Here is a 24,897-nt window from a genome sequence, read left to right as displayed (position 1 = left end):
CATCACTGTGTACCAGTATTAAATTGTTTAAAACTTATATTGTGTGTGTGTGTGTGTGTAGTCTTTTGTCTGGTGACAAATATTTCCCTGGAACCTAACCCCTCCCCCCCATTTACATTAACTCTTATGGGGAAATTGGATTCGCCTAACATTGTTTCACTTAAAGTTGCATTTTTCAGGAACATAATGACAATGTTAAGTGAGGAGTTACTGTACTTTTTAGTGTAGACCTCACCTAAATTAGGGGGAATTCATCCCTGTGCCTATGCAGACACCGATGCAAAGACCGAGAGTTGGGGACCCCAATCTTGGGGTTACCAGGGAATGATTCAACCCCAGAGATTGGACTTGCACCCTGGCTGCAATGACCTTTATGATCTTTGTGGCACTGGGGAACAATTGGCATGTAGGAAAACCTTGGCCATACTTCCTCCTGCCTCTGACTCACTACTTATACCTCTTGAAGGACCGCTGGCACCTGCCAAGGAGGCTCTCTACATTCAGTGCATTCTCCAGTGCAGGCCTTACAGTTCCTTTCACTAACTTTGTGTTTCCCTCAGTCAGTGGGTCTAAATCAGAGGTGATTTAAAAGGGGAAGAGTGTAAATTACACATCAGTTAATGAGCTTAAGGAAGCCTACATCAGTATAACACACATGCTGAAGGACCCAGAAGGTGTGCACTTCATCAGTTTAGACTCACTTACTCATTTAGCCTCAGCACTGAATTTGGCCCCAATGTGCTAATGGAGTAAACTGCAGGATCAGCGTCCTAGTTCACAATCAAAAGCATAATAAAACGGGGGGGGGGGGGAGGGAGAAATCCTGACTACATGGGGAAAAGTAAATTAGACTTTTACTGTTATTCCAGCTTCAGTAATCTAAAGTGATATTAATAACTAGAGCTAGCTGAAAAATGAAAAAGATTGCAAGAAAAACTCTGAAGTTCTTTTTTTTTTAAGAATTCAAAATGGACTTTTTCATTATGTTTTTAATGGTTAAACAATTTTAAAATAATTTTACAAAAATGTAAATGAAAAAATGAAACGTAATGCAAAATATTGATATCAACAATTCTGAACAAAAAATTGGTTTAAAAAACCACCATTGTCTATAAAAAGAACTGTAGTTCCAAAAATTCCCTCCAGTTCTGTTATTAATTAACATGGGTAAGATATCACATTTTTACATCAGCGATTAGCCAATTTTCAGAGTCCAAAGGAGTCCTTCCGTCAGGAGGCGAAACTGATGATAGTCCGCGGGGGAGGGGTGGTGGTTATACAATCCTATTTACTTTAAAAGAATGTACAAAATCTTTTTTCCCTGAACACAGAAGGAATTAAACAACAGGAGACAGTTTCTTTGCTCACAGTCCCAAGCTCCTTTCCACTCAGCACTCTAACCAAAAGCTCTACCCAAAAGTTCTCTTTTAGCTTTTTTTTTCAGAGCCATGCTATCAAGGTTTCTTTGGTTGTGTCTGAGCCTTCTTTATTCCTTCTCTCTGGTTTCTGCAGCTTCTTCCACGCATACACAGCTCCACCACCCAATGCCCCATTTTCTACATCGGTCTCCAGGGAAACCACATGGGCTGCATGGTTCAGTTTCTACTCAAGGCTTGCCATGTGCCTGTGTTTTGGGTGGTGGCTCCGACTCTTACAGCTACTACTGGCTACAAAAAGGAGCTTGAATATTTCTTACATTTTTCAAGAATGATGGGCAGTGGCTATGCCCATCAGCTTCAATGGGGCTCTGCCTAACATAACAGTCTTTTATGGGCTAAATTCCTCCCTGGAGTAACTCAGTTGCCATAAATGGTCATCCGAGATGAAGATGCCTGAAGTCAGAGTGCAATCAGTGGTACCAGCACAACCCCTCTCCGTGACACGTGCAATCCCTTTCAATAAACTCCACATGCACTGCTGTGCACGGACTGACTCAGGAGCAGACTCATGCCACCATGGGTCTAGAAAGCCAGGTAAAGGCTCAGGCCGGAGTCTGAGCTTATCTACAGTCCCATAAATCTGGGTCTTCCCAACAAAAAGTGTGGGGTGGTGATGCACATGCAAGGTGCTAGTGACAAAAACTGCAGGGGGAGGGGGGCAGAGAATCACCCACAGAAAGGGTCTAAAAATTAGTGGAAAAATAAAAAGCGGTGCAAGACTCACAGCTTGGCAGGGGCCCCCTATTGCCAGCTACAGACAGCCCGGCCCAGCTGCACCCCCAGCCCCAGGGAACCCCGCACAAGGCATAATACATAAGGCTATGTTTATGTCACCGAGGTCATGGAAGTCATGGAATCCAAATCCGTGACTTCCAGAGACCACTGTGACATTCTCTGCTTCAACCCCAGGGTCTGCAGGACTTTGGAGCTGGCAGCCAGCCGGGCCCTGGGAGGGTTCCAGCAACAGGGGGCCCCCTGTAAGTTTCCAGTGACAGGTAACAGACTCCTGAGGGGGCCCTCCACAGGGTTCCAGCAACTGGCAACAGCCTCGCACCGGGGAAGGGGACACCTCGGGCAAACGGCTAGGTTGTCCTGTTTTCTCTTTGGGAAATCTGGTCACCCTGCAGCTCCCAGCTGCCGTGGATGGAGGGGGAACCCCATGGCTCTCAGCCACCACAGTGGCAGGGGAAACCATGGAGCCACAGCAGCAAAAGTCACAGACAAGTCATGGATTCTGTGAATTTTTGTTTATTCCCCATGACCTGGCCATGACTTTTACTAAAAGTAACCATGACAAAATCTTAGCTTTAATAATGTATAACTAAGGCCCTACCAAATTCATGGTCAATTTTTGCCAGTTTCACAGTCATAGGATTTTAAAAATAATAAATTTCATGGTTTCAGATACTTAAATCTGAAATGTCACAGGTCGCACTGGAGGCCGCAACCCAAAAGGGGGTCTTGGGGTGGGGGGTTGCAAGGCTATTGTAGGGAGGTCACAGTATTGCCACCTGTACTTCTGCACTGTTGCAGATGCTGCCTTCAGAACTGGGCAGGAGGAGAGCAGGGTGGCATGGGGTCCTCACTTTTTGGGGAGGGCAGGGCTGGCTTTATGGGTGTGCAACTGCGCAGGACACCATGGTTGGGGATGTGTGTTCCATGGTTGCCCCCACCCCATACACACACACAGCCAGCCCAAGGCCCCTTTAACTCCTGAGCGCCTGAAGCCGGGGAGGGGCAGGGCTAGGGGTGCCCTGGCAAAGGGCTCCTACCATATGCCAGGCTCCAGCTGCTGGTCCTGGCTGGACTGGTGAAGCTTGGGACTTCCTCTTCCCCTGCAGGGCCAACTCTCAGGGCCAAGTCAGACCCACCTCCAAGAACCTCTCCTGGATGCAGGAAGCTCTGCAGCTGCTGGCTGAGAGCCCAGCTCTGAAGGTAGTGCTCCCGCGAGCAGCGCTGCAGAAATAAGGGTGTCACGGTATGGCATTTGCACCTTGATGTCTGTGCTGCTGCTGCTACTGCTGGCTGGAGTGCTGCCTTCAGAGCTGGGCTCCCAGCCAGCATCCGGTGCTCTTCAGCTGCCCAGCTTTAAAGGCAGCACAGAAGTAAAGGTGTCAATACAGTGCCTCCCACATGTGCACACACAACCCACTTTTGCTTTGGGACCCCCAGTTTGAGAAATGCTGGTCTCCCCATGAAATCTTACAGCATAGGATAAAAATACACAAAAACCAGATTTCACAGGGAGATCTGATTGCAGTTTGGGTTGCTGAGTCTCCAGGAATTAAAGCAATTCAATTAAAGATTATGTCACGTTGTCCAGCCAGAAGTAGCACCCTATACATGGTCCGCATTCTTCATGGCCATGAATTTAGTAGGGCCTTATGCAAGGGGCCGCGAGTTTTATCTCCACGTGGTGCTTTAGCACCAGCTATATTCAGAGCCCAGGGGCCCAGCTCCACCAACATTTGGGGCTGGGTGTCCCCCCGACCCCACCTGCCACCTCCCCCCCGCGGCTCCCCCGGCCCCCCCTTGCTGCCCCCGGCCACCCGCGCAAGCAGAGCATCCCTGCTTCTGCCTCTTCCATGCAGCTCCATGCTGCCTCCCTGCAGCAACTGCTGCAGCAGGGTCCTAGTGCCCCCCATCTCCACTGCCAGGGCACACTGACTCTGAGCCTGCCCTTCCACCTCACACCCTTCCCTTTTCCGGCAGGACCTTCCATCAGCACAAGGTGCCCCTCCGCCCGTAGTCACTGCTCCTGCCCCATGCTGGGCAAGGAGGCAGCCCCATTCCTCACCCTCAGTGAAGCCACAGTCAGGGGCAACAGCAGGGGAGGAGGCGCATGCAGCACCCCCCGGCACCCACCACGGGGCAGGCGAGAGAGATTCCTGGACCTGAGAGGGGGCCCCAGGACCACATGCAGTGACAGTGGTGGGGGTGTGTGTGCTGCTGGGGGGGGGGGCAGGAAAGGGGGGCTCCTCCCTGAGAGCTCGCTGCTGCCAGCAGGGAAAGGAATGGGGGGGAGTCCTCCTCTCTGGCCTCTGTCCCGGAGCAGCCTGCCTGCACCCCAAACTCATCCCCAGTCCTGCCTCACCCCAGAGCCCACACCCCCAGCTAGAGCTTTCACCCCCCCACCACACCCTCAACCCTAGCCCTGAGCTCCTCCAACACCCCAAACACCTTATCCCCAGTCCCAGCCCGAGCCCTCATCCCCCCGCACCCCAACCCTCTGCCCCAGCCCTGAGCCTCTCTAACCCCCCAAGCTCCCCAGCCCCAGACAGAGCCCTCACCCCCTACACCCCTACTCTTGCCCTGAGCCCCTCCCATACCCCAAACCCCTCATCTGCAGCCACAGCCCACACCCCTGCACCCCCTCCCACCCCCAAACTCCCTCCCAGAGCCTTGGGCAGGTGGGGGGCGGCGTTTGGGCGGGGGCGCGTTCTGGGCACCACCAAAATTTCTACAAACCTGCCGCCCCTCCCCCCCGGGAGCCTCTTCATCCCCCTCAGGGCCTGAGGCTCCTTCCGGCGGGGGGGGGGTCTCACAGCCCGGGCACCTGCAGACGCACGAAGGGGCGAGCAGGCCAAGGGCGGGGTGACGCAAGAGGCGACGCCCCAGGACCCGCAGAACGAGGCCCCAGCGCGGCTGCACCCGAAGGGGGGGGCGGGGCGCGTGGCCCCGGGCAGGGCCGCCCCGCGCGCTGCACGGCGCACCACGTGCCGCGAGCCCAGCGACAGGCGGGGGCGGGGCGATCCAAGTGGCGGGGCCCGGCAGCGCGGCTCGGGCCTAGCGGGATGGAGCCGCAGGAGGCGGCCGGGGCTGCGGCGGGCGGCGGCGGCGGCGGCGGCGCGGGGCTGCTGGAGCTGGAGCTGCCGCGGCGCGGGGCGGGCGAGGCGGGCGCGGTGGCGGCCGAGCTGGAGGCGCGGCGCAGCGGCGAGGCGCGGCGGCTGGTGCTGGCGCGGCGGCTGACGGGCCCGCTGCCCGCGGGGCTGGCGCGCTGGTTCCCGGCGCTGGAGGTGCTGGACGTGAGCGGCACGGGGCTGGCGGCGCTGGGGGCCGAGCTGCTGGGGCTGTCGCGGCTCCGCACCCTGCTGGCCAAGAACAACCGGCTGGGCGGGCCCGGCGCGCTGCCCAAGGGGCTGGGGCAGGCCCCGCTCGCCCGCTCCCTGCGCGTCCTCAACCTCAGCGGCAACCGCTTCGCCGAGCTGCCCGCCGCGCTGCTGGGGCTGCGGGGGCTGCAGAGCCTCAGCCTGGGCGGCAACCGGCTGCACAGCATCCCGCCCGAGATCCAGGCCCTGAGCAGGTGAGAGCCGGGCTTGGGGGCGCCGCCGGCGAGGAGGGGCCCCCTGAGAGCTCCCGGCCGCGGTGTCGCCGCCAGACAGGCCCCCCGAGGGGCAGCGAGGATCCCCGGCCCCGTTTCGGCTCGGGAGTCTCAAGCGCAGGGAGGAGACCCCAGGAGCGCTGGTTCCCCCCCCGCCCCCGCCCGGCTCCGGTCCCTGGGCCGCCCTCGGTGCGTTGCCCCTGCCAGCGGCTGCCCCTGCGAGCGTGGCGCGGCTAGGCCAGAAGCTGCCTCTAAAAAGCGTGAGCTGCCCTGCCTTAGCGCCTTCTTCAGACTCCCCTGCTGCCCTTTAACGGGTCAGCCTGGGCAAGGTGTCCCATACGGCCCTGTCAACCGTTGGGAATAGGCCACATTCACCTTGATTGAATTGGCCTCCTTGGCACTGACACCCCCTCCCCCCACCCCACTTGGTAAGACAACTCCCATCTTTTCATGTGCTGTATGTTTATACCTGCCTACTGTATTTGTACTCCATGCATCTGATGAAGTGCATTATAGTCCATGAAAGCTTATGCCCAAATAAATTTGCTAGTCTCTGAGGTGCCACAAGGACGCCTCGTTGTTTTCGCTGATACAGACTAACCTGTCTACTCCTCTGAAACCTATCGTGAAGACAAGGCCGTTTGTGGTTTTCACGTGAGTTAGCAGGGTCAGGGTAAACCCCGTGTGCCCCCAGAGTCTCTGCCTTATGTGATAGCGACACTTACTGCCTTCACTTGGATTTTACCTCCTGTTAGGTAACTTGAGAGAACACCTATTTTTTCTGGTGAAGTTGTGTCCTGAGAGTATGTCTAGGCTATGGGAAAATATGTGGTTTTAAATGATTGGCTCGCTTGAGCTAGCCCACCCCATTTGAAACACTGTTAATGTAATCTAATTGCATCAAACAATTTAACATTTGTACATCTCTGTTATCTGGTAAATGCTGAATCTAGGAGACAACTTGAGGTAGCTAACTCAATTTAAAATGCACTTCTTTCTCTCCTATAGCATATTCTAACTAGGTAGACAAAATCACATGAGTGTTTTTTGGTACTGTATAAGGTTACATGCTACAGTTGTCTAGTCTTGGATGTTAAACATTATGGGTTTCCACTTAATGCTTCAGGTTGGTTATTTTTCCAGTTTTAATCCAACCTCTGATGATTTAACCAGTCTCGTGCTGTTTCCCGGACTGAGAAAGTAGTGAGTGATTGTGTAATGATAACGTTTTTTATTTGGGGAAGAGAGGTTATCTCATTGAAAATAGAGTTGGAGAATGGTGGGGGAATATCCATCTGACATGCAATGTCTCCCTCACTAATCACATTTTCACTTTAATATAGAACTTTAAGTAGCATATTTTTTCTTCTCTTTTCCTCCCGTCTTGTCTGACTTTAGGCTATAATAATAGTTTCATATGTGCAGCCAAAGAACATAAGAACGGCCACACTGGGTCAGGTCAGTGGTCTCTCTAGCCCAGTATCCTGTCTTCCGACAGTGGCCAATGCCAGGTGCTTCAGAGGAAATGAACAGAACAGGCAATCCTCAAGTGATCCATCTGCATTAGGGAAGTGAGTGTTTATTTTTTGCAACATCCACTAATCTTCAAAGAAGAGAAGCAGACATTAAGCATAGCTTGGTATAAGGGAAAGAATTTCTGAGCTCTGCTCTTGGCTAAGGTTTTCTGAGGGATCTAGATCTTCTGCCAGAAGCTTGAGCTGTTTACCTTATGCTGGGTAGGCTGCTGATGTCCATGGGCAAGGTTCAGGAAGATGTGATGTAAATATAGTGAATCATGTGGAAACCCTGTGTCCTCTTACTGGAGTCTCCAATGTGCTTCAGATTTTGAACCTATGTACATCTGAGCAATGACCTCTTACGCAAAAACAAGAACCCGGATGTCTGAGAAAAGTGTATGTGTGAGAGAGTGGGGAGAGAACTGTCAGATCATCTGTAGGTCTTGTCTGTCTAAATTGGTACAGAAACTGATTTAGTTGAATCAGTGCAACTCTTTTGTGTGCTATTTTGGTTTTAAGAGTGCCTTAAAGAATTTATTTATACAAAATCAGTGTAAGGCACTCTTAAAACCAAAATACCACACAAGGGAGTTGCCCTGATTTAATTAAATTGATTTCTGTACTAACCTAGGGCTTGTCTACACTGGCACTTTACAACGCTGCAAATTTCTCGCTCAGGGGTGTGAAAAAACACAACCCCTGAGTGCTGCAAGGTTCGGTGCTGTAAAGGGCCAGTGTAGACAGTGCACCAGTGCTGGGAGCTACTCCCCTTGAGGAGGTGGGTTTTTTTTATAGCACTGGGAGAGCTGTGACTATACAGCCATGGGGCAGCACTTTAATGTTGCTAGTGAAGACGTGCCCTTAGGTTAAATTGGTACAACTTCCTTACGTTGACAAGGCCTAAATTCTCCCCCATGTCTCTCGCCGTCTGTATACTCACCCCTAATTCTCATTTGGTGAGCTGCTGTATAATTTGGCCATTGAGGGGACTAGGTGCATGTTCCCAACCTATTCAGACTCCTGCGCTAGTTTCAGACTACAATCTCAGTTGTGCCTACGCTGTGCAATGGAGCTTGGGTTGCTGCAGATTTTAGTTAACAGTCAAGAGCAGCTTACGCTTTGTTAGTGGTGATGCAGTGGGGCCCAGCACAGAAGCTCACTAGAAGCCTAGAATATCAGGCTCCAGTTCAAAATGCCAGTGCTGGTTCGTATACCAATAAGGGAAAATACTGTTCTGTAGCTGTAGAGTTTCACTATTAACAGATATGTGAGTGTTTTTTTGCCTTAGAAAAACTGCCTATTGGTCACAATACAGCAAAAGGTCACTTTTTCTAGTGTAGACCAAGCCTAATAAATATACCCTCAGCTTCCCAAGCTATCTGTAAAGTTAAGTTACCTGTAAATGAAAAATAATCAGGCATGTGCCCTCTCTTGCTACTTCAGTGTGTAAAGAGAACCTGAATGATAGTATGCACCCCCCCCAAAGCATTTCTGACTATTTACATTAGAAATAAAGTATGTTCTCACAGAGTCTTTGAAGAACTAATAAGGTCATAACACAGATACCAAGAAGGTAAACAGCTAGTTAGTGCCAGCAAGGTCAATACTGGCCAGTTAGTGTGTGACACGCAGGTATGGATTAGTATTTACCCCACACTCATGTACACTAAGGTACAGTGTGGGCAGCTTGCCCAAAGAGTTAAGTTTTAAGTTTCTGCACCTTGACTTCTTCAGTTATGTTATGAAAACGTTCCCAATCCACTTTAAGTCCTCTGTCAAAAACAACAAAAGCAAGTAGTGCTGAGAAAGAGAAATAAACAGACAAACTAGCTTTACAGACCTTCTGCTTCTTTGGGTTTATGCCCTCTTTTCACTATTCTTTTCCTCACCGGTCACTTTAAAATGTGTCAGCTGTTTCTGATATGTATTGCCCAATTTTGCTGTTTAACTTCTTTCCACAACCCATTATATGGGAGTAAAATAAAAGAAACCCACACTTTTGCTGCTACTGATTCATGGGTCTTTATATTTCTCATTTGATGAGCCCTGGAGGAGCCATTATTTGCAAACCTGCATGTGTAATATAACTTAGCAGTGCCTCTATTCTAGTGGAGTATCAGAGGGGTAGCCGTGTTAGTCTGGATCTGCAAAAGCGGGAAAGAGTCCGGTGGCACCTTATAGACTATCAAACGTTATGCTCCAATACGTCTGTTAGTCTATAAGGTGCCACAGGACTCTTTGCCGCTATTCTAGTGGAGGCAGAGGTAATATTTTGGGCTTGTATACACGTGAAAATTCATTTGGAATAAGGTAGGATAAGAAATTAGAGTGCTTTAAATATTTCTGAAAAAACTACATATGTGGCTGCTCTTATTCCACAATAAGCGTGCTTTATGCCAAATTATCTTAAACCGCTTTGGAAGTGGTTTAAGCTAATTCAAAATAAGGCAGTGTTATTCTGGAATAAGAGCACCCACATACGCAGTTACTCCAGAATAGCTATTCCTGACTAACTGCCCTGGAATAGTAACACTTAGTATGAGGCAGTGCTACTGTGGTTCTGATATATGCACCTGCTTCTTCACAGATGGGTGTCAGAAGAGTGGGGCTCAGTCTTTGTAATGCTACTCAGACTTGCCTCAAAGTCATTACATGACAGGATCTTAGTGGAAATTAACTGCTTAAGTAAACATAACAGTTGGCCTCTTCATTTTTGCTGCTGGGAACCTGAGTGATCTATCCTTGCAATTGCATCCGTCTTTAGGTAGTTTAATTCCTCTTCAGTGGGGTTACTCCATATCTACATCAGTGCAAATGAAAGGGGAATCATTATGTTTCTGACCAATTGGACACCAAGAACACTTCAACTAAGCTGGTTTTCATCCATTTTCTTAACTTCACTGTTTTCATGCAGCAGTTATTGTTGCCTTTCATATGCCTGATTAACCTCCAACTGTTGAAGCAGTGAGAGAGTGTGAAAGGCTCAAATGAACGTAGTTGGGTCCTACAGAGCTGCTGAGTAGAGCTGGGTGAATTTTTTTCAGCAAATAGTAACACATCACCAAAATTATTCACCAATTCACATCAGAGTGGTTTCAGCTGAAAAAAACTTTTTTTTGAAAAAATGCTGAAATACTTTGTTTTGACATTGTGTTTAGAAATGAAATGTCACTTTGTTTGACCCAAAGAGGGTTTTTGTTTTGCTTCTCATTTTAGCAAGGAAAAAAGCAAAATAATTCAGTGTTTGGTTTGAAATGAAGCAAAACATTTGGATTTTTCAGTTTGGCTGCCAAACCGAAAAATCAGTTATTCATTTAGCTCTGCTGTAGAGTCTTCTGTGATGTTAGAGAGCTGTGTGCGTACCCTTTGATGCAATGAGCGCCAAAGTATGTGCTCTTTAACATATTTAATACCCAATATCCACTTAAAAAAAAAAAAAGCCAGGTGCTAAGTGTGTGGGTAGACTTGCAACTGGAGCCGTGGTAAAGATATGATGTTGAGGCAACCCACTAGAATTCCTTTCTTCAGACATTTTACCAATAATTTCAGGAGACTGATCTTAAATTTGTTGCGTCTCAGCAGCAGCTGTGTTGTTCTTTGTAGAATTGCCAAATCCTAGAAAGTGGTGAGCATAAGTGTATTGTCTGATTAAACTCTTACTTCCTCACTCCACTTGTAGACCAGATGGGGAAACTTCTTGTTAAAGTTTGTTTTAGGGAAATTTTGATATCTCATCTGAATTTAGAGTTCTGGGCGGATCTCTCTACTGCCAGCTGTTAAAGATGCTGGCTAGCATAAAACTTGGGCAGTGGGGACAGACATCATTAGTTGTAAAGAAAGGATAGATCCAAATGTTGGAGCGCTTCTACGCTGGGAAACTAAACATTAGAGTATGGCCCTGAGGTATTGTGGTAACAGGATGTTAAACATGAATTAGTACTCAATAGAGAAAGGAACTGTTGCGTTTAACATAAATCGGTCTGTCTCCATTGAATATTTTATGTGGCATCAGTTATCATGATTTCTCCAGGTCATATTCTAACACATGTGGACAAACCCTTGGAATATTGGTTCATTGAGGTGGAGAAGCAGTGTGGCCTAGTGGATAGAACATTGGCTAGGGTCTCGAAGCTCTAAATTCTGTTCCTGGCTCAGCCACTGGCGTCTAGGACGACCTTAGGCAAATCACTTCACCTCTCTGTGCTTTAGTTAACCCATCATTAAAAGGGGGATAATTAGACTAACTTTCTTTGTAAAGCACTTTAGATCTAGCTGTGAAAGTGGTATCTCAGAAGTAGTCCTTATTTCTCTGAGTAAATATATCATTATTGAGCTCAGCTGAGCATCTCTCTATTCCCTTTCTAAATGCAAAAGCCCTGCCGTGGTAAAATAAAGTACATACTCTGATGCCCCAAGAAGAGTCTAACACAGCTATAACCGAATATCGCACCATACACATAAATGTAGTTACTTATTTAAGCTCAGATCAGGTTCGGTGACCACAGCATATCACCTTGAGCTATCCAGTTAGTGTGACAACAGACTGGAAACCCTCTGGCTTCAACAGAGCCATAGTCTTGCTGCATATGCTCATTTGATTTCATTCCATTAGATTCATCAGTTCAGCTTGTGCTGACCTGTTGTTACAAACTTTACTCTTAATAAACCCTTAAGACCTCTAGTTCTCATAACAAGAACTAGGGGTCACCAAATGAAATTAATAGGCAGCAAGTTTAAAACGAACAAAGGAAAATAGTTCTTCACACAACACACAGTTAACCTGTGGAACTCTTTGCCAGAGGATGTTGTGAAGGCCAGTACTATAACAGGGTTAAAAAAAGAATTAGATAAATTCATTGAGGATAGGTCCATCAATGGCTGTTAGCCAGGATGGGCAGGGATGGTGTCCCTAGCCTCTGTTTGCCAGAAACTGGGAATGGACAACGGGATGGATCAGCTGATGATTACCTGTTCTGTTCATTCCCTCTGCAGCACCTGGCATTGGCCACTGTCGGAAGAAAGGATACTGGGCTAGATGGATCTTTGGTCTGACCCAGTATGGCCATTCTTACGTTCTTAATAACTTTTTCAGTAGTGTATCCCTAAAAGAGTGGTGAATCCCATGCTGTAGCTGAGATCAGTGTAGGGAGGGTTAGAGCAATAATTTGAGCCCAAGGTGTACATGGAAAAAAATTAGAAGATCCATGTGATTTTTTGTAAATAGCGGATTATATTTGAGATGTAGCTACCCATACAGCAGATTTCAATACCATCTAAGCTGCCATGTGGATTTTGGAGCACTTAGAGAGTCAACTACTAAGCTGAAAGTGACACTCAACATTAACTATAGCAGAGCTGGTCCACTATCATTTTATTATGGTCGTTGATAATATGTCAACTTTCTCTTCATATGGTATGTCTTACGAAAATTGTTTTATCTGCAATGCAAGCTGTAAATCTCTCATAAATTGAATGAGACCCAGCACTAAGTGAAACTGCAGAAATAAGATTAATGACGTAATGCAGTCGTCTTCTCTTTCAGTTTAGAGTTTTTGTACCTTGGAGGGAATTTCATTACTGCAATCCCACCTGAATTAGCAAACCTGCCTTCTCTAAGTTACCTAGTGCTGTCTGACAACAAGATCCAGAGTATTCCTCCTCAGCTGGCACAGTGAGTATATCCAACTAATTTGCTGTCTTCAGCCACCAGCCAATGCTCAAACCTCTTTATTCTGCAAGCGTGGATGAGAGTACCTGGGAAGATCTGGTTGCTCTTTAGTTCTTAATCACAGGTTAAGTCTGCAGGGGGAGATTCTCAGCACTAGGCAATGCAAGGAGGACTTGTAAATTCTAAATATTGTGAAAGTGAATGTCCATTTTAGGATTTGTTATGGGAGCCATCACCATAGCATCTAAGCACAGACACAGGAAATGTGAAAGCTGAAATGCCAATAGTAAAAATAAATGCCACGCTATACATTTTTCATCCTATTGTGCTCAGTCTCCTTTGCCTTGTACCCAAAATCTTTTCCCAATCTTATTTGCATGATACTCTTTTAGAGCATCTCATTCAAGGATATCAGAATGTTTTAAACATTCACTAAGGTTTACTACACACTTCTGAATGTAAGATTGTTTTATCTACTACAAAACAGAAAAAATCTACACAATAGTTCAAGACAGAAAGTAAAGAATACCCTGTGCAATTGAAACTCCAAGCTAAGGTGATAGAAACATGGGGTTTTCCAAGTTGGAATTTGATCAGGATAGCAGGGTTTAGCATTACTACTCTTGACATGGGATCTCTGACATCAAGTGTTCAGAACCTTAGTTTTGTTTAATTTGAAAGATGACTCTTCCAGCAGCATGGTGTCCTTATGTAGTATGAGAAATATTGGTTTGGTGCTGAGGGAAGGGAGAGCTCTACATACAAAACAAATCAATATGTTGGGTCTCCCAGTCACACTCACCTGGTCTGACCTTGCTTAGCTCTTGAGCTCTGACAGGATCTAAGCGGTGATGCAGGTGCAGACAATGAAAGCATGGGGTTTGTCAGAGTTGGCTGACTGCTAGTGTGCTCATCTTTAATACATGAGTGAGAACAGGTGACCTATTCAGAGCATTGTGTGGAGCCTTTTGGATACATACCCTTGGTGCAAGGAAACATCCCTCTAAAAAGCATTCTTTCTGTGTAGCACTATTTAGTTCCATACAGTTTTTTTAGGGTGGGTTGGCAGACACATTTAAGACCCTGCTTATTTCTTTAACATGCATTGAGGAGCTGAGCCAAGTTCTGCATAGGCTAGTCTGTGTGCTAGACGAGCAACTCTGTTAGCATGGCTTTGTGCTTAAAGGAAAAAGCCAAAGGAAACAAGCTAGTGAGAAAGGCGGTAAATGGGTGGTGCCTTGTAATGCTTGTTCCTCTTGACTGTCTTCCTCTTGATTTTTTCAGGTTGCATTCCCTACGTTCTCTTAGCCTTCACAACAACCTGCTGACGTACCTCCCCCGGGAGATCCTCAACCTGGTTCACCTGGAAGAGCTGAGTTTGCGAGGAAACCCGCTGGTTGTTCGCTTTGTCCGTGATCTGACTTATAATCCCCCAAGTCTCCTGGAACTAGCTGGACGCACCATGAAAACCCGCAACATTCCCTATGCTCCCAGTGATCTCCCAGGGAACCTTGTCAGATATTTGAGCCTGGCCAGCAACTGCCCCAATCCTAAGTGCGGAGGTAAGTTAGCTGCTCTCTGCTCCCTGTTCTCACCTGCCAGCTCTTCTATTTCTTTCTAACCTAGCTCTCCTTTTAGTAGTTTAATTGCATGTGTTGTCATACCAGTCAGTTCCTCCTGTGAGCATTTCAGTAGCCCCAGGTGTTGTCTTATCCTCTTCCTCAAGGGACTGTGTCACTGCATCTTAACTTGGGCTGTCTCTACCCTAAGCAAGAAAGTCCCTGCAGGGTCATTGATTGCTTAAAATCTTAGCACCGGTTTGCAGCCTCTGCACAGGAGCACAGTTTTTGATAGAACTGTTTCAGCTGGTACGCAAAATGCACTTTTAGAACGATGCAGCTGTACCAACGTGTTCTGGGATTCGTGAAGCACCTATCTCATAGTGTTGAGCACAACTGTCACATGTAACCTGTATGCAAGGGATTTTACAGGCATTGTACAAGACTGGGGAGTTCCAAGCAATGCTTTTTTTTGCAATGGATTTATTCTAATGCAAATGGTCTATTTCTTAGTCTGTTCCTTAACTACCACTTCTTCGGTCCTGATTCTGTCCGCTTCGTACTACTTAATATGACAGCTTCAAAACAGGGAGTGGATGGAGAGGCCAGAGATTGGGTTGCGTTGAGTGGGAGAGGACTTTTTCCTTGCATTTCACACAGCTTAGAGAATGAAAATAGATTGAGTGGTTTCACTTTATCGTGATCTGCAGTTTGCTACTAGAAATGCTGCAGAGGCATAGTTAACTCAAAGGCAACTACAATTTAAAAAAAAAAACACCCCACACACACCTCTAGAAACATTTCTGAATATGACTTCGTCAGAATAAGAACAATCTCCCTGCAGTAGGAGGAGAACACAACTGTGGCATCATTCTGTTCTGTTCTCATGGAAAATAGCATCCAAATTCAGAATGGTAACTTCACTCAAGAAGAAGAGAAATGGGGTTATGAGGGAGAGAGCTTTTATTTATATATACACACACCTTTGATAACTGTTAGAAGGGGCCTGGTAGACTGGAAAATAGAGCGGGTAAATGGATTTAACATTTAAAGACATGTTTGACGGTCCCCAGCATGACGTTACCTCTGAATTCTTAGAGAAATTTCCTTTTCTGTGGAATGAATTGGCCATTGTTTCTCTCTTCAAATAGTACTTTGCCCTTCTGTAACTCTTTCACCTGGTTTCAGAGTGGTAGCCGTGTTAGTTTGTATCAGCAAAAAGAACAAGGAATACTTGTGGCACCTTAGAAACTAACCAATGTATTTGAGCATAAGCTTTTGTGGGCTAAAGCTTGGGCCTAGCCCACAAAAGCTTCTGCTCAAATACATTGGTTAGTCTCTAAGGTGCCACAGGTACTCCTCGTTCTTCACCTGGGTATCTCAAGTGCTTTAGAAACATGAATTCTCTCAAACCCCTGGGAGGTAACTGCTAAGTATTATCTCCATTTTACAGGTGGGAAAACTAAGAATTTAAGTCACTGTGTGGCCTTGCAACTCAAGGGAATCAGTGGCAGAGCTGGGAGTAGAACACAGATGTCCTGACTTTTGGTGCTCCGCTTCCAGCCACTTTAGCAGCTACTTTGCAAACACTATCCTAGGGTGAGAAAATAGTTGGCAAAATTAGGCAGTGGGGCCACGATATAAAATGCATGAGATGCAGATACCTGGCAAACTGCTACTTTCTCTGAAAAAATCTGATAAATGTGTTGCCAGAAACCGCACATAAACTGATGCTTTCAGTTTCCACTTCAGCACATAGATATGTTCCTCCCCACTAAAAAATTCTTATTTCCATAACCTTTGCTGTTTGAATTAATCCCTAAGATGAGGCAGGTGCATTAGAAATCATGGCTGGCTTGTTCATTTCTGTGGAGCATGCAGGTTTCACAACAAACCATTGAGTCGTTGTTTTAAAAACTGCCTTGCTTTCCTTCCCCTTCCAGGTGTCTACTTCGACAGCTGTGTCCGACAAATCAAATTTGTTGACTTCTGTGGGAAGTACCGCCTGCCGCTGATGCACTATCTGTGCTCCCCAGAATGCTCTTCCCCCTGCAGCTCCGCCTCTCAGAGCTCCACTTCCCAAAGCGAGTCTGACTCAGAGGATGAAGCCATTGTTGCTGCACACAGGATGCAGAAAGTTCTTCTTGGATAAAAGGGAGTGGTGGACTAGAAGAGAAACATGTCACTAAAGCAATAGTGGAAATGCAGAGCCAGAGGCTCTTTCCTGAGGGGCTCATTAGAAACAGTCCTCAAGTCATGTAAGCGGCAGCACATCTGAGCAAATCTAGAATTGCTTGGTGTGATGCTGCTTAGAAGATTTAACTCAATGCCTTGCCTACATGGGGATGTTGTGGGGCTAGAGTTATCACTAAACTACCATGGAGATCTGTGTAAAGGGGGTCAGGGAGAGCAGACCTGCCATGTCTGGGAAGCCTGTCTAAAGGGGTTTTTGATAGCATGACACTTCACTACTACGATTGGCTTTAGCACTGTATGAAGCAAAGAAGACTGTTCTTGTTCTGGGGTATTACATTATGGTAAATCAGCAAGAGTGTAACTGTGCTATTCTGGGTGTATGGACTCCAATGCTGTATTTATCAGCAAATCTTTATCGTATCATGCTTCAACACTCTGCGCTCTCCCTTGATTTTCGCTTACATATTTAGATACTTCCCCCCCCCCCCCCAAAAAAATGAAATTTCTTTTTGTTGGGGATGGCTTTTTCGAAGATCTGGCTACTGTCTTCCTCTGCTCCAGACTTAAGGTCTACATCTATTGTAGATGTTAGTTTATTACAGCCCCAGTATTGAGCCAGTTTGGTGTTTATCTCCCTTTTTAGACAAGGCTGCTGTTAGTCTCTCCTTCTGACTCATCTTTATCGCCTCTTTGCAACTGGTGCATCGGTGTCACCATGTTGATTGGGAATACATGCAAAGCATCTCACTGAGCCTTGCCACTTATATAGATCTACAGCCATATGCCCCTGTCTAAAGAACCAAATCATTGCCCTCTCCTGTACTTTAAACTCATCTGGCCCCAGTGGAGCAAATGTGCTCCTAAACTTGTGTAAATTCCATAGTGCCTCTCACTTGATCTTTCTGTTGTGTCCTCTTATTGAGGATAGCTTCTTTTCACTTTTTACAATATAACTTCACATATTGGAGGCCACGCACTAAGGCTGTCATTGCCTACATTAGGCGTTAAGCAAAATCTCTGTGTGAGAAGTTTATTACATGGTTTCAGCAACTTGTGCCTTGAAAAAACTTACTACTTTCCTTCAGCTGAAATACAGAGTAAGGAACATTGCAGAGCACTATTCTTTCCCTCCATCCCAGTATGAAAAGAGAAGCTGGTAGGAGGAAGTGGAAGGCAAGCCACTTTGAGCATGTTGTGTGGGAGACAAGTTGGTATTGAAGGTGGTTGTATATTTATTAGTTTTGCATTCAGTCTTGTTCATGCAATCCTTTACATTGTTCAGATAATGTATTCAGTTACCTTAAACTGTATTTAAAGGAAAACTGCAGAGATTAGATATAATTCTGTAGCTAAATATTTAATTGAGAAATACATGTATCTTTTAAAGAGTTAATGAAATTGATAGGTATTTCCATCTCTTTGCCAAAGAGAGCTGATGGTGAGTTTGAGTGCAGGTGGTTAATGTGAACAGTGGGATCACGTTTTAAAAAAAAAAAAAAAAAAAATCTACTTGATGTGAAGCAGTGTATACAGTGGCCAATTCTTTTATGTGTATCTCTGTTCAGTAAGAGGCTAGACTTTCAGAAGTCAGTAACAAATATCTTAATGAGTTCTGCAGTGGCCAAATGCAATTTCTCATGGACTTCTGTCCTGCTCACTGTCTGCTTTTAAAATCTTTGATTGAATTGTATGGGGAGGAATTGGCCTGTTTTTGTTCCTTTCTCCTGTTGGCAGTAATGAATGGAAGGGATTTAATCCACTGAGTAATGAAACTTAATCCCCACAATGCATCTTTGTTACCCAGTTCAAAGAACTGTTTTTAATGCATTTTATACACACCAGGGAGATTTTTTTTTTCTTCTGCTTGAATAGTTCCAAGATACTTCAAATAGACTTCTTCAGGGTGCACTCTAATACAGGAATAACTCCATCTTGGAAACGTCTTGATTTCTTTGTTTTTCTGACGAGAGCATTGGTGATCTTGTACTGAACACTAAAGGATTAAGGGGTTTTAATCCAGCCCTCTTGTGGAATTTTATCATGAGCATTGTGTTGATTTACAAAGTCTTAAAGGTGCCTTACGGTTTTTAAAAGTATATTTTGCTAGAAATGTATGAATATAGAATATTTCTAACATTATTTCATTATGAGCTGTAAACTGATTGTAACACTAAGCCAAAAATGTTATTTCTGAAAACTGTCTCTGTCCATTATTTGGTAATATCTCAACTCTAGTGTGGTGAGAAAGGGAGGGTTCCATCACCAGAATCATAGAAATTAGAGATTTTCTCTTTCCCCATAGGATTAGAAAGTAGAACAGTCTCCTGGGGGAAGTAGTAACACTCTTGCCCCTTAGGTCAATTAAAATTAGACTGTAGGCAGGATTGTGTGTATTTCATGAAAATCATTGTAGAATTTTGCTGCAGAATCTAGTTTGTTTGTTTGTTTTTTTTAAATCTTGACTTAATGTTTCTACAGATAAATATAAAAACACAACCTGATTGTAAACTGAGTTGGTAGTGTTCCTGAGTCTGCCAGCAGCCTGAAACAATAGTGCTAAGAGGTGTGAACTGCCTCATTCATCTCAATGGGGCACTAATGCTGAAACCAAAAGGTAACAATTTAAATATCAGCATAGCTTTCTGCTTCACTGTTCATCATTTTAGAAACGTTCAGTAAATGTGCTTATCCAACAATCCCAAACTGCCTTCTAGGTGTCAGTAGCTTCAGCTACCTCCCTCTTGCTGGCTTTTGCACTGCAGTTAGCAATTGTCAGTACAAAAATATGCCCCATATTGGAAAATGGGACAGTGTAAAACATGGGCGTCTTTTCTGAGTATATTCAATTTCATGTTTAATTATAAACCTCAGTATTTTAAATTGAGCTGCTGCAGACTTTCTCAGGTGCTACAGAGTCCACAAAACTTGTCCACTGCACGTAGGTCCAGATTACTGTAGTTTATGTGGGGCTTTGGGCTAAGTCTTCTGCTGTGGTAGAAGAAAGAATAAATCTAGCTTCATGCTGTACCTGATTACCAGGCAGCAGGCATATCTCCCTGACCCCAGCTGCTCGTCTTTCTGGGAGCATGAGCTGTAGCCCTCTTAACTTTTATCCTGGCTGTCACCACTAATACTTTGAGGGCTTTGTATGTGATCCTCAACTGAAATGAGCTAGATGACTGCCTGAAGCTGATAAATGTTGAGTGAACTGAATGACAATTTACCTGCTCCTACAGAATTGTCAAGACTACATGGCATTTCTCATGTAGGTGAACTGGAAACACTTCCCATACAGACAGGGATTTCCCCCCGCTGGGGAGGTGTATACCTCCCCGAACTTCCCCAACACCCCCTAGTTACCTGTTGCCAAATTAGTCGGTTGGAAATTTGAATTGAAATTAAAACATTAATACACACTTTAAAAGTATATGAAGGGCCCTACCAAATTCAAAGTCCATTTTGGTCTATTTCATGGTCACAGGATTTTAAAAATTGTAAATTTCATGACTTCAGCTATTTAAATCTGAAATGTCACAGTGTTGTAATTGTAGGTCCTGACCCAGCAAGGAGTTGGTGGGGGCACTCACAAGGCTGTTGTACTGGAGTTGTGGTACTGCTACCCTTGCTTCTGCGGTGCTGATGGCGGCGGTGCTGCCTTGGAGCTGGGCTGCTGGAGAGCGGCGGCTGCGGGCAGGGAGCCCAGCTCTGAAGGCAGAGCCACCGCCAGCAGCAGTGCAGAAGTAAGGGTGGTACAGTAGGGTATTGCTACCTTTACTTCCACACTGCTGCTGACCGGGGGGCTGCCTTCAGAGCTGTGAGCCTGGGCAACAGCAGCCACTCTGCCCTTGCCCAGCCCTGAAAGCAGCACAGAAGTAAAGATGGCAATACCGTGACCTCCTAAAATAACCTTGTGCGCGCACACACACACCCACAACACCCTTTTGAGTCAGGACCCACAATTTGAGAAACGCTGGTCTCCCCCATGAAATCTGTATAGTATAAGGTAAAAGCACACCAAACACTAGATTTCACAGGCGGAGACCAGATTTCATGGCTGTGAATTTGGTAGGGCCCTAAGTATATGAGAAAATACTTGTACCTGAGAAAGCATAATGGGTTTGAAAAGTATGAGCAAAGACTAGCTTCCTCATACAGCTGTTGTTTATCACTAGATCAGGGCATTTATTTTGGCTGTGTTTGCCTACCTAATAATTTCAGTTATTCTTTGTAAGCAAGGTCTGGATGAGCTCTCCCCTGACAGCTAGTGATGACCCAGAAGTGGGTGGAAGGGCTCAGGACCAGACTATTTACATGAACATACCTACTCTCCCTAGGTATCCAGCAGACAGAGCTATGCTGCCCAAGTGAACAATTTTGGCTGGTATTGGGTTACAAATCATGTTAGTATACGCCATCCAATCTTAAACCGAACTTCGCACCCCTTGGTAATCTGTATGTTGTTCCCTGATAACCAGAAACGTCTATGCTTAAACTCTGTACCGTTCACTTTTTTTGTTAAACATCTTAATTAAATATGGGGTAATGAAATGTTACTCTGAAGGCAGCCCCCCGGTCAGCATGAAATGTTACCATCCCTTTGTATGAATAAAGGGCAGCAGAACTGTACTGAGCCTGCCTGAAGGAGGGGGGGGTCTCGCTCAATGCTTAATTTGTGCTAGGGCTTGCCGGGGCTGAGGCTTGGCACCTCTAGGCTTGGCAGTTCGTAGCTCTGGGACCTCTGGGCTTATAACATTTAGTTACGAAACAAACACACTTTCTTGAGCCCTGGCACCTCTTTGTCGTTACAAATAAAGCACTGGTCATCCTCAAGTGCACTCCCTAAGCAGGAGGTTTGGATGCCGTATGCTTGAAGAGAGAGAAGAGAGTGGGTGGGGTACAGGTGTTTCCCTTCTTGGCTCTGCATAAGAATCACAGGCACTTATTTGACCTGCCCCTCTCTCCTGTTTAGAGATAGAGATGATTAGGTTCCATAGAGAGCCTTTTGGTTGGTTAAGTGATCACTAGAGCTGAAATCACTGATAATCAGGTCTAAGTACTTAGATCTGCTGGGGGCCAGTGTGTCTGTGGAAGAGAGACCTCCCTGTACTAGTAGCAAGGTTCCCCCACTGAGAGCTGAAATCACTTGAGAGCTGCAGTATCCCCACCAGTTGAGTGGGAAACCGGGGTTCGATTCCCCGACAGGGAGGGCGGTGCCTTTTGACTGTGGGAGAAAGAAATGCCTGGCCTGGGCAGCCTGTTCCTCACTCCCTCCATCTATGGCGACTTCTGTTCACACCCTTCTGTGCTGATTTCCACCTCTAGAGAGACAATTAGCCGCAAGGCCACGTCTGCCTGCTTACCCTAGCAAAAGCCTTTATGTTGCCTTCTGCCACTGGGCCCAGCTTCAAGACCTGCACGTGGGGGTACATTTCAGAGTCACAAAGGGAAATACTCTGGCCAAGGGCATGAGGACAATCGTCCAGCGAAACGGGGTGGCAGCTGATCAAGGGGTGAGGAAGAGAAAAGCGGCCAGGCAGCAGGCTGGCCTCCTGTCTTTTTTTTCCTTTTGTGACGATTTTAACCGTGACAGTAATGGAGAGACTAGAGAAATACCTGTGGCTGCCCCAAGAGCACAGAGCTGAGCATTTTCCACCCTGCTGTTGGGTCACCCTACTGCTGGCCGTGATTGTATAGTGGTTAATACTCTGCCCCGTGGCCGCAGCAACCTCGGCTCGACTCCAAGTCACGGCATTGCTTTTTTGTGGGGGATTGCCTGACACGTGCCTAGTGGCTCAACTTGATTGCATCCACTTGCAAAGAGAGCCAGCAGCTGGTGCCTAGTTTCCACTTGGTAAAGGAAAGTCAATCAGGTAAATCCATCAGGAAAAGAGTAACGGGGAAGAGTAACAGGAATTCTCCCTGGGCACCAAGGTCCAGAAGCAGTCACTGTCCCCGCAACTTCCATTCACGCCCTGCAGTGCTGATTTTCACCTCCAGAGAGACAATTAGCCCCCAAGGCCACCCCTGCCTACTTGCCCTAGCAAAAACCTCTACATTGCCTTCCGCCACGTGGCCCAGCTTCAAGACCTGTACGGTGGGGCCCATGGTATGGTGTGAGCTGACCGTAGCTGGTCTCTTGGAGCTACGTGCGCAGTGCGAGGCTCTGCCTTGTTCCTCTTTAGCACAGTGGCCATGCAGGAGGGAATGAAGGGCTGCGCACCTAACTGGTGATTAATCCACTGATTAGGTGCCTCCTGGACCCTGGAGAGAACATGGAGGAAGGTGAGGTGATGGGGGAAATAGGGGAATGTGGGGGGAATAGGGTGTGGGTGAGGGTCAGTGGGGTGAGGTGGGTGTGGAATTTGGGGCATCCCGACTCCCAGCTGGGCTGCAGCTGCTGTGGAGAGACGGGACTCTCTCCCAGGCTGGGCTGGGAGGAGCAGGCTGCATGGGGAGGTGTAGGGGCAGGGGGGAGGGAGCAGGCTGCACGGGGGGGTGGGGTGCCAAGATTTCAGGCATTTTGGGGTATGAGGGGGTGTGGCTACATGGAAGGTGGGGTGCTTGTCTGATTAATGCAGGATAGCAAGGGCAGTCCAAGAACATCTTCCCTTTTGTTGTTGTTGAGGTAACTATGAGGCTGGGGTGAGGACAAAGCTGGTATTAATTACCAACTGACTGTTGATATTATTACAAGATCTGAAATATGCCAGGAATAATACAATGGGGAAGGAATAATATGGCACCCCTGCTATTTTCCACTGTTAGAATTAAAGAGCAAACACAAAACTGAATCATCTGCAGTTCTAGACCACAATATTTTTCATCAAGTATCAGCAGGGAAAGTTGGAGAGCTTGCTTTTGGCCATGTTGAGTTTCAGTTGACAGCTGGCGGACATCTTCCAGGAGATGTTAGAAAGACTGGGTTAAGATTTAGTTTGATTGGAGGGAGACAGATCCAGAGCAGAGAGAGAAAGAGGGCGGAGGGATTCTGTATTAGCAGATCTTAATGCAGGATCTGACTTGGTGTTTTTTTTATTTTAAAGCATTTTGGCTGCTTTTGTAGATAAGTGTTAATAATCTGTACTCTTCCTAGAGTTCTGAGGAGGTTATATGAGTATTTTTAAAGAGTGCAGATTAGGTTGCAGTGAGGTCTTAATAAGTGCAGGATCAGGCTCTAAACTGCTGTCAAGTCCACACAGTGAACAAACTGAAAAAAACACTTTGATCTTTCTGTTGTAGTGATCTTATGGGTAAAGTACAGCAATCCCTGGTTAAAAGAAATAGATCTGTGATTTTATTTTGATTGGTGTGGCTTTAAGAAGCTGCTTTCATGCTATTTACTCCCCCTATGCTATTTACTACTCTCTATGGCTACACTACACAGCTTTTAGTGACATGACTGTGTTGCCATATCCCTTCCACTAAAAGTTGTGCAGTGTAGCTGCTGTTTGCCAAGTATTAAAGGGGTAGCCGTGTTAGTCTGTATCCACAAAAACAATGCGGAGTCCGGTGGCACTTTAAAGACTAACAGCTTTATTTGGGGATAAACTTTCATGGGTAAAAAACAATGAAAGCTTATGCCCAAATAAATCTGTTAGTCTTTAAAGTGCCGCTGGATTCCTCACTGTTTTTGCTGTTTGTTGGCTCTCCTGCCAACAAAATACTTCTACCCCCCAAAATGAGTGGCATTCATGTTGTTGGCAGGAGAGTGCTTCTGCCGACAACGCGCTGTTCGGACTGGCACTTGTCTGAGACACAAAAGTTTTGTCCTTCAATTGCCAGTGTAGACATAGCCTTTAGACACTGATCCTGCAAACAGTTATGCATGTGGAGGACTCCCATGCATAGGTATTTGCAGGATTGGGGCTTTAGTGAATGAATACTGGAGCAAAAGCATGTGGATAGGCCTAGCTCATGACATTTGCATGGTTACATTTCAAACAAAGTTTACATAGGTGTTAATGGCTTATGGTAAGAAAGAAAAGGATTCTTTTAACAGCATAATTCTTTTGTGGTGTTGTAGATATCTGAAAACTGTGATCTTAATGATTTTTTAAAAAATATCCTGTGTTACTAATTAATACATAGTAAATTGTTAAAACTGGGAGAACTTTACCATGGATGTTGTTTATTTGTTTGCCCTTTCAGTTAGAGTTGGATTCCAGACAAGTAATTTCCATTAAGTTTTAGAATTTGT

At 46.1% G+C, this 24,897-nt stretch overlaps 1 protein-coding gene across 1 annotated transcript; it reads left to right on the top strand.

Moving 5' to 3' along the window:
- Positions 1 to 5,233: 5,233 nt before the first annotated feature.
- Positions 5,234 to 18,897, top strand: LRRC58 (leucine rich repeat containing 58). The gene is made up of 4 exons (XM_077822859.1): positions 5,234 to 5,742; positions 12,820 to 12,948; positions 14,230 to 14,507; positions 16,448 to 18,897. The coding sequence occupies exons 1-4, from the start codon at positions 5,234 to 5,236 to the stop codon at positions 16,654 to 16,656; spliced, it is 1,125 nt and encodes a 374-aa protein (XP_077678985.1). The 3' UTR covers positions 16,657 to 18,897.
- Positions 18,898 to 24,897: the final 6,000 nt, after the last annotated feature.

Source organism: Eretmochelys imbricata, chromosome 1 (genome assembly GCF_965152235.1).
Source record: "Eretmochelys imbricata isolate rEreImb1 chromosome 1, rEreImb1.hap1, whole genome shotgun sequence".
In the NCBI taxonomy this organism is placed as follows: Eukaryota; Metazoa; Chordata; order Testudines; family Cheloniidae; genus Eretmochelys; species Eretmochelys imbricata.
The sequence above is the reverse complement of the archived record's forward strand: the minus strand, read 5'-3'. Positions and strand labels throughout refer to the sequence as shown.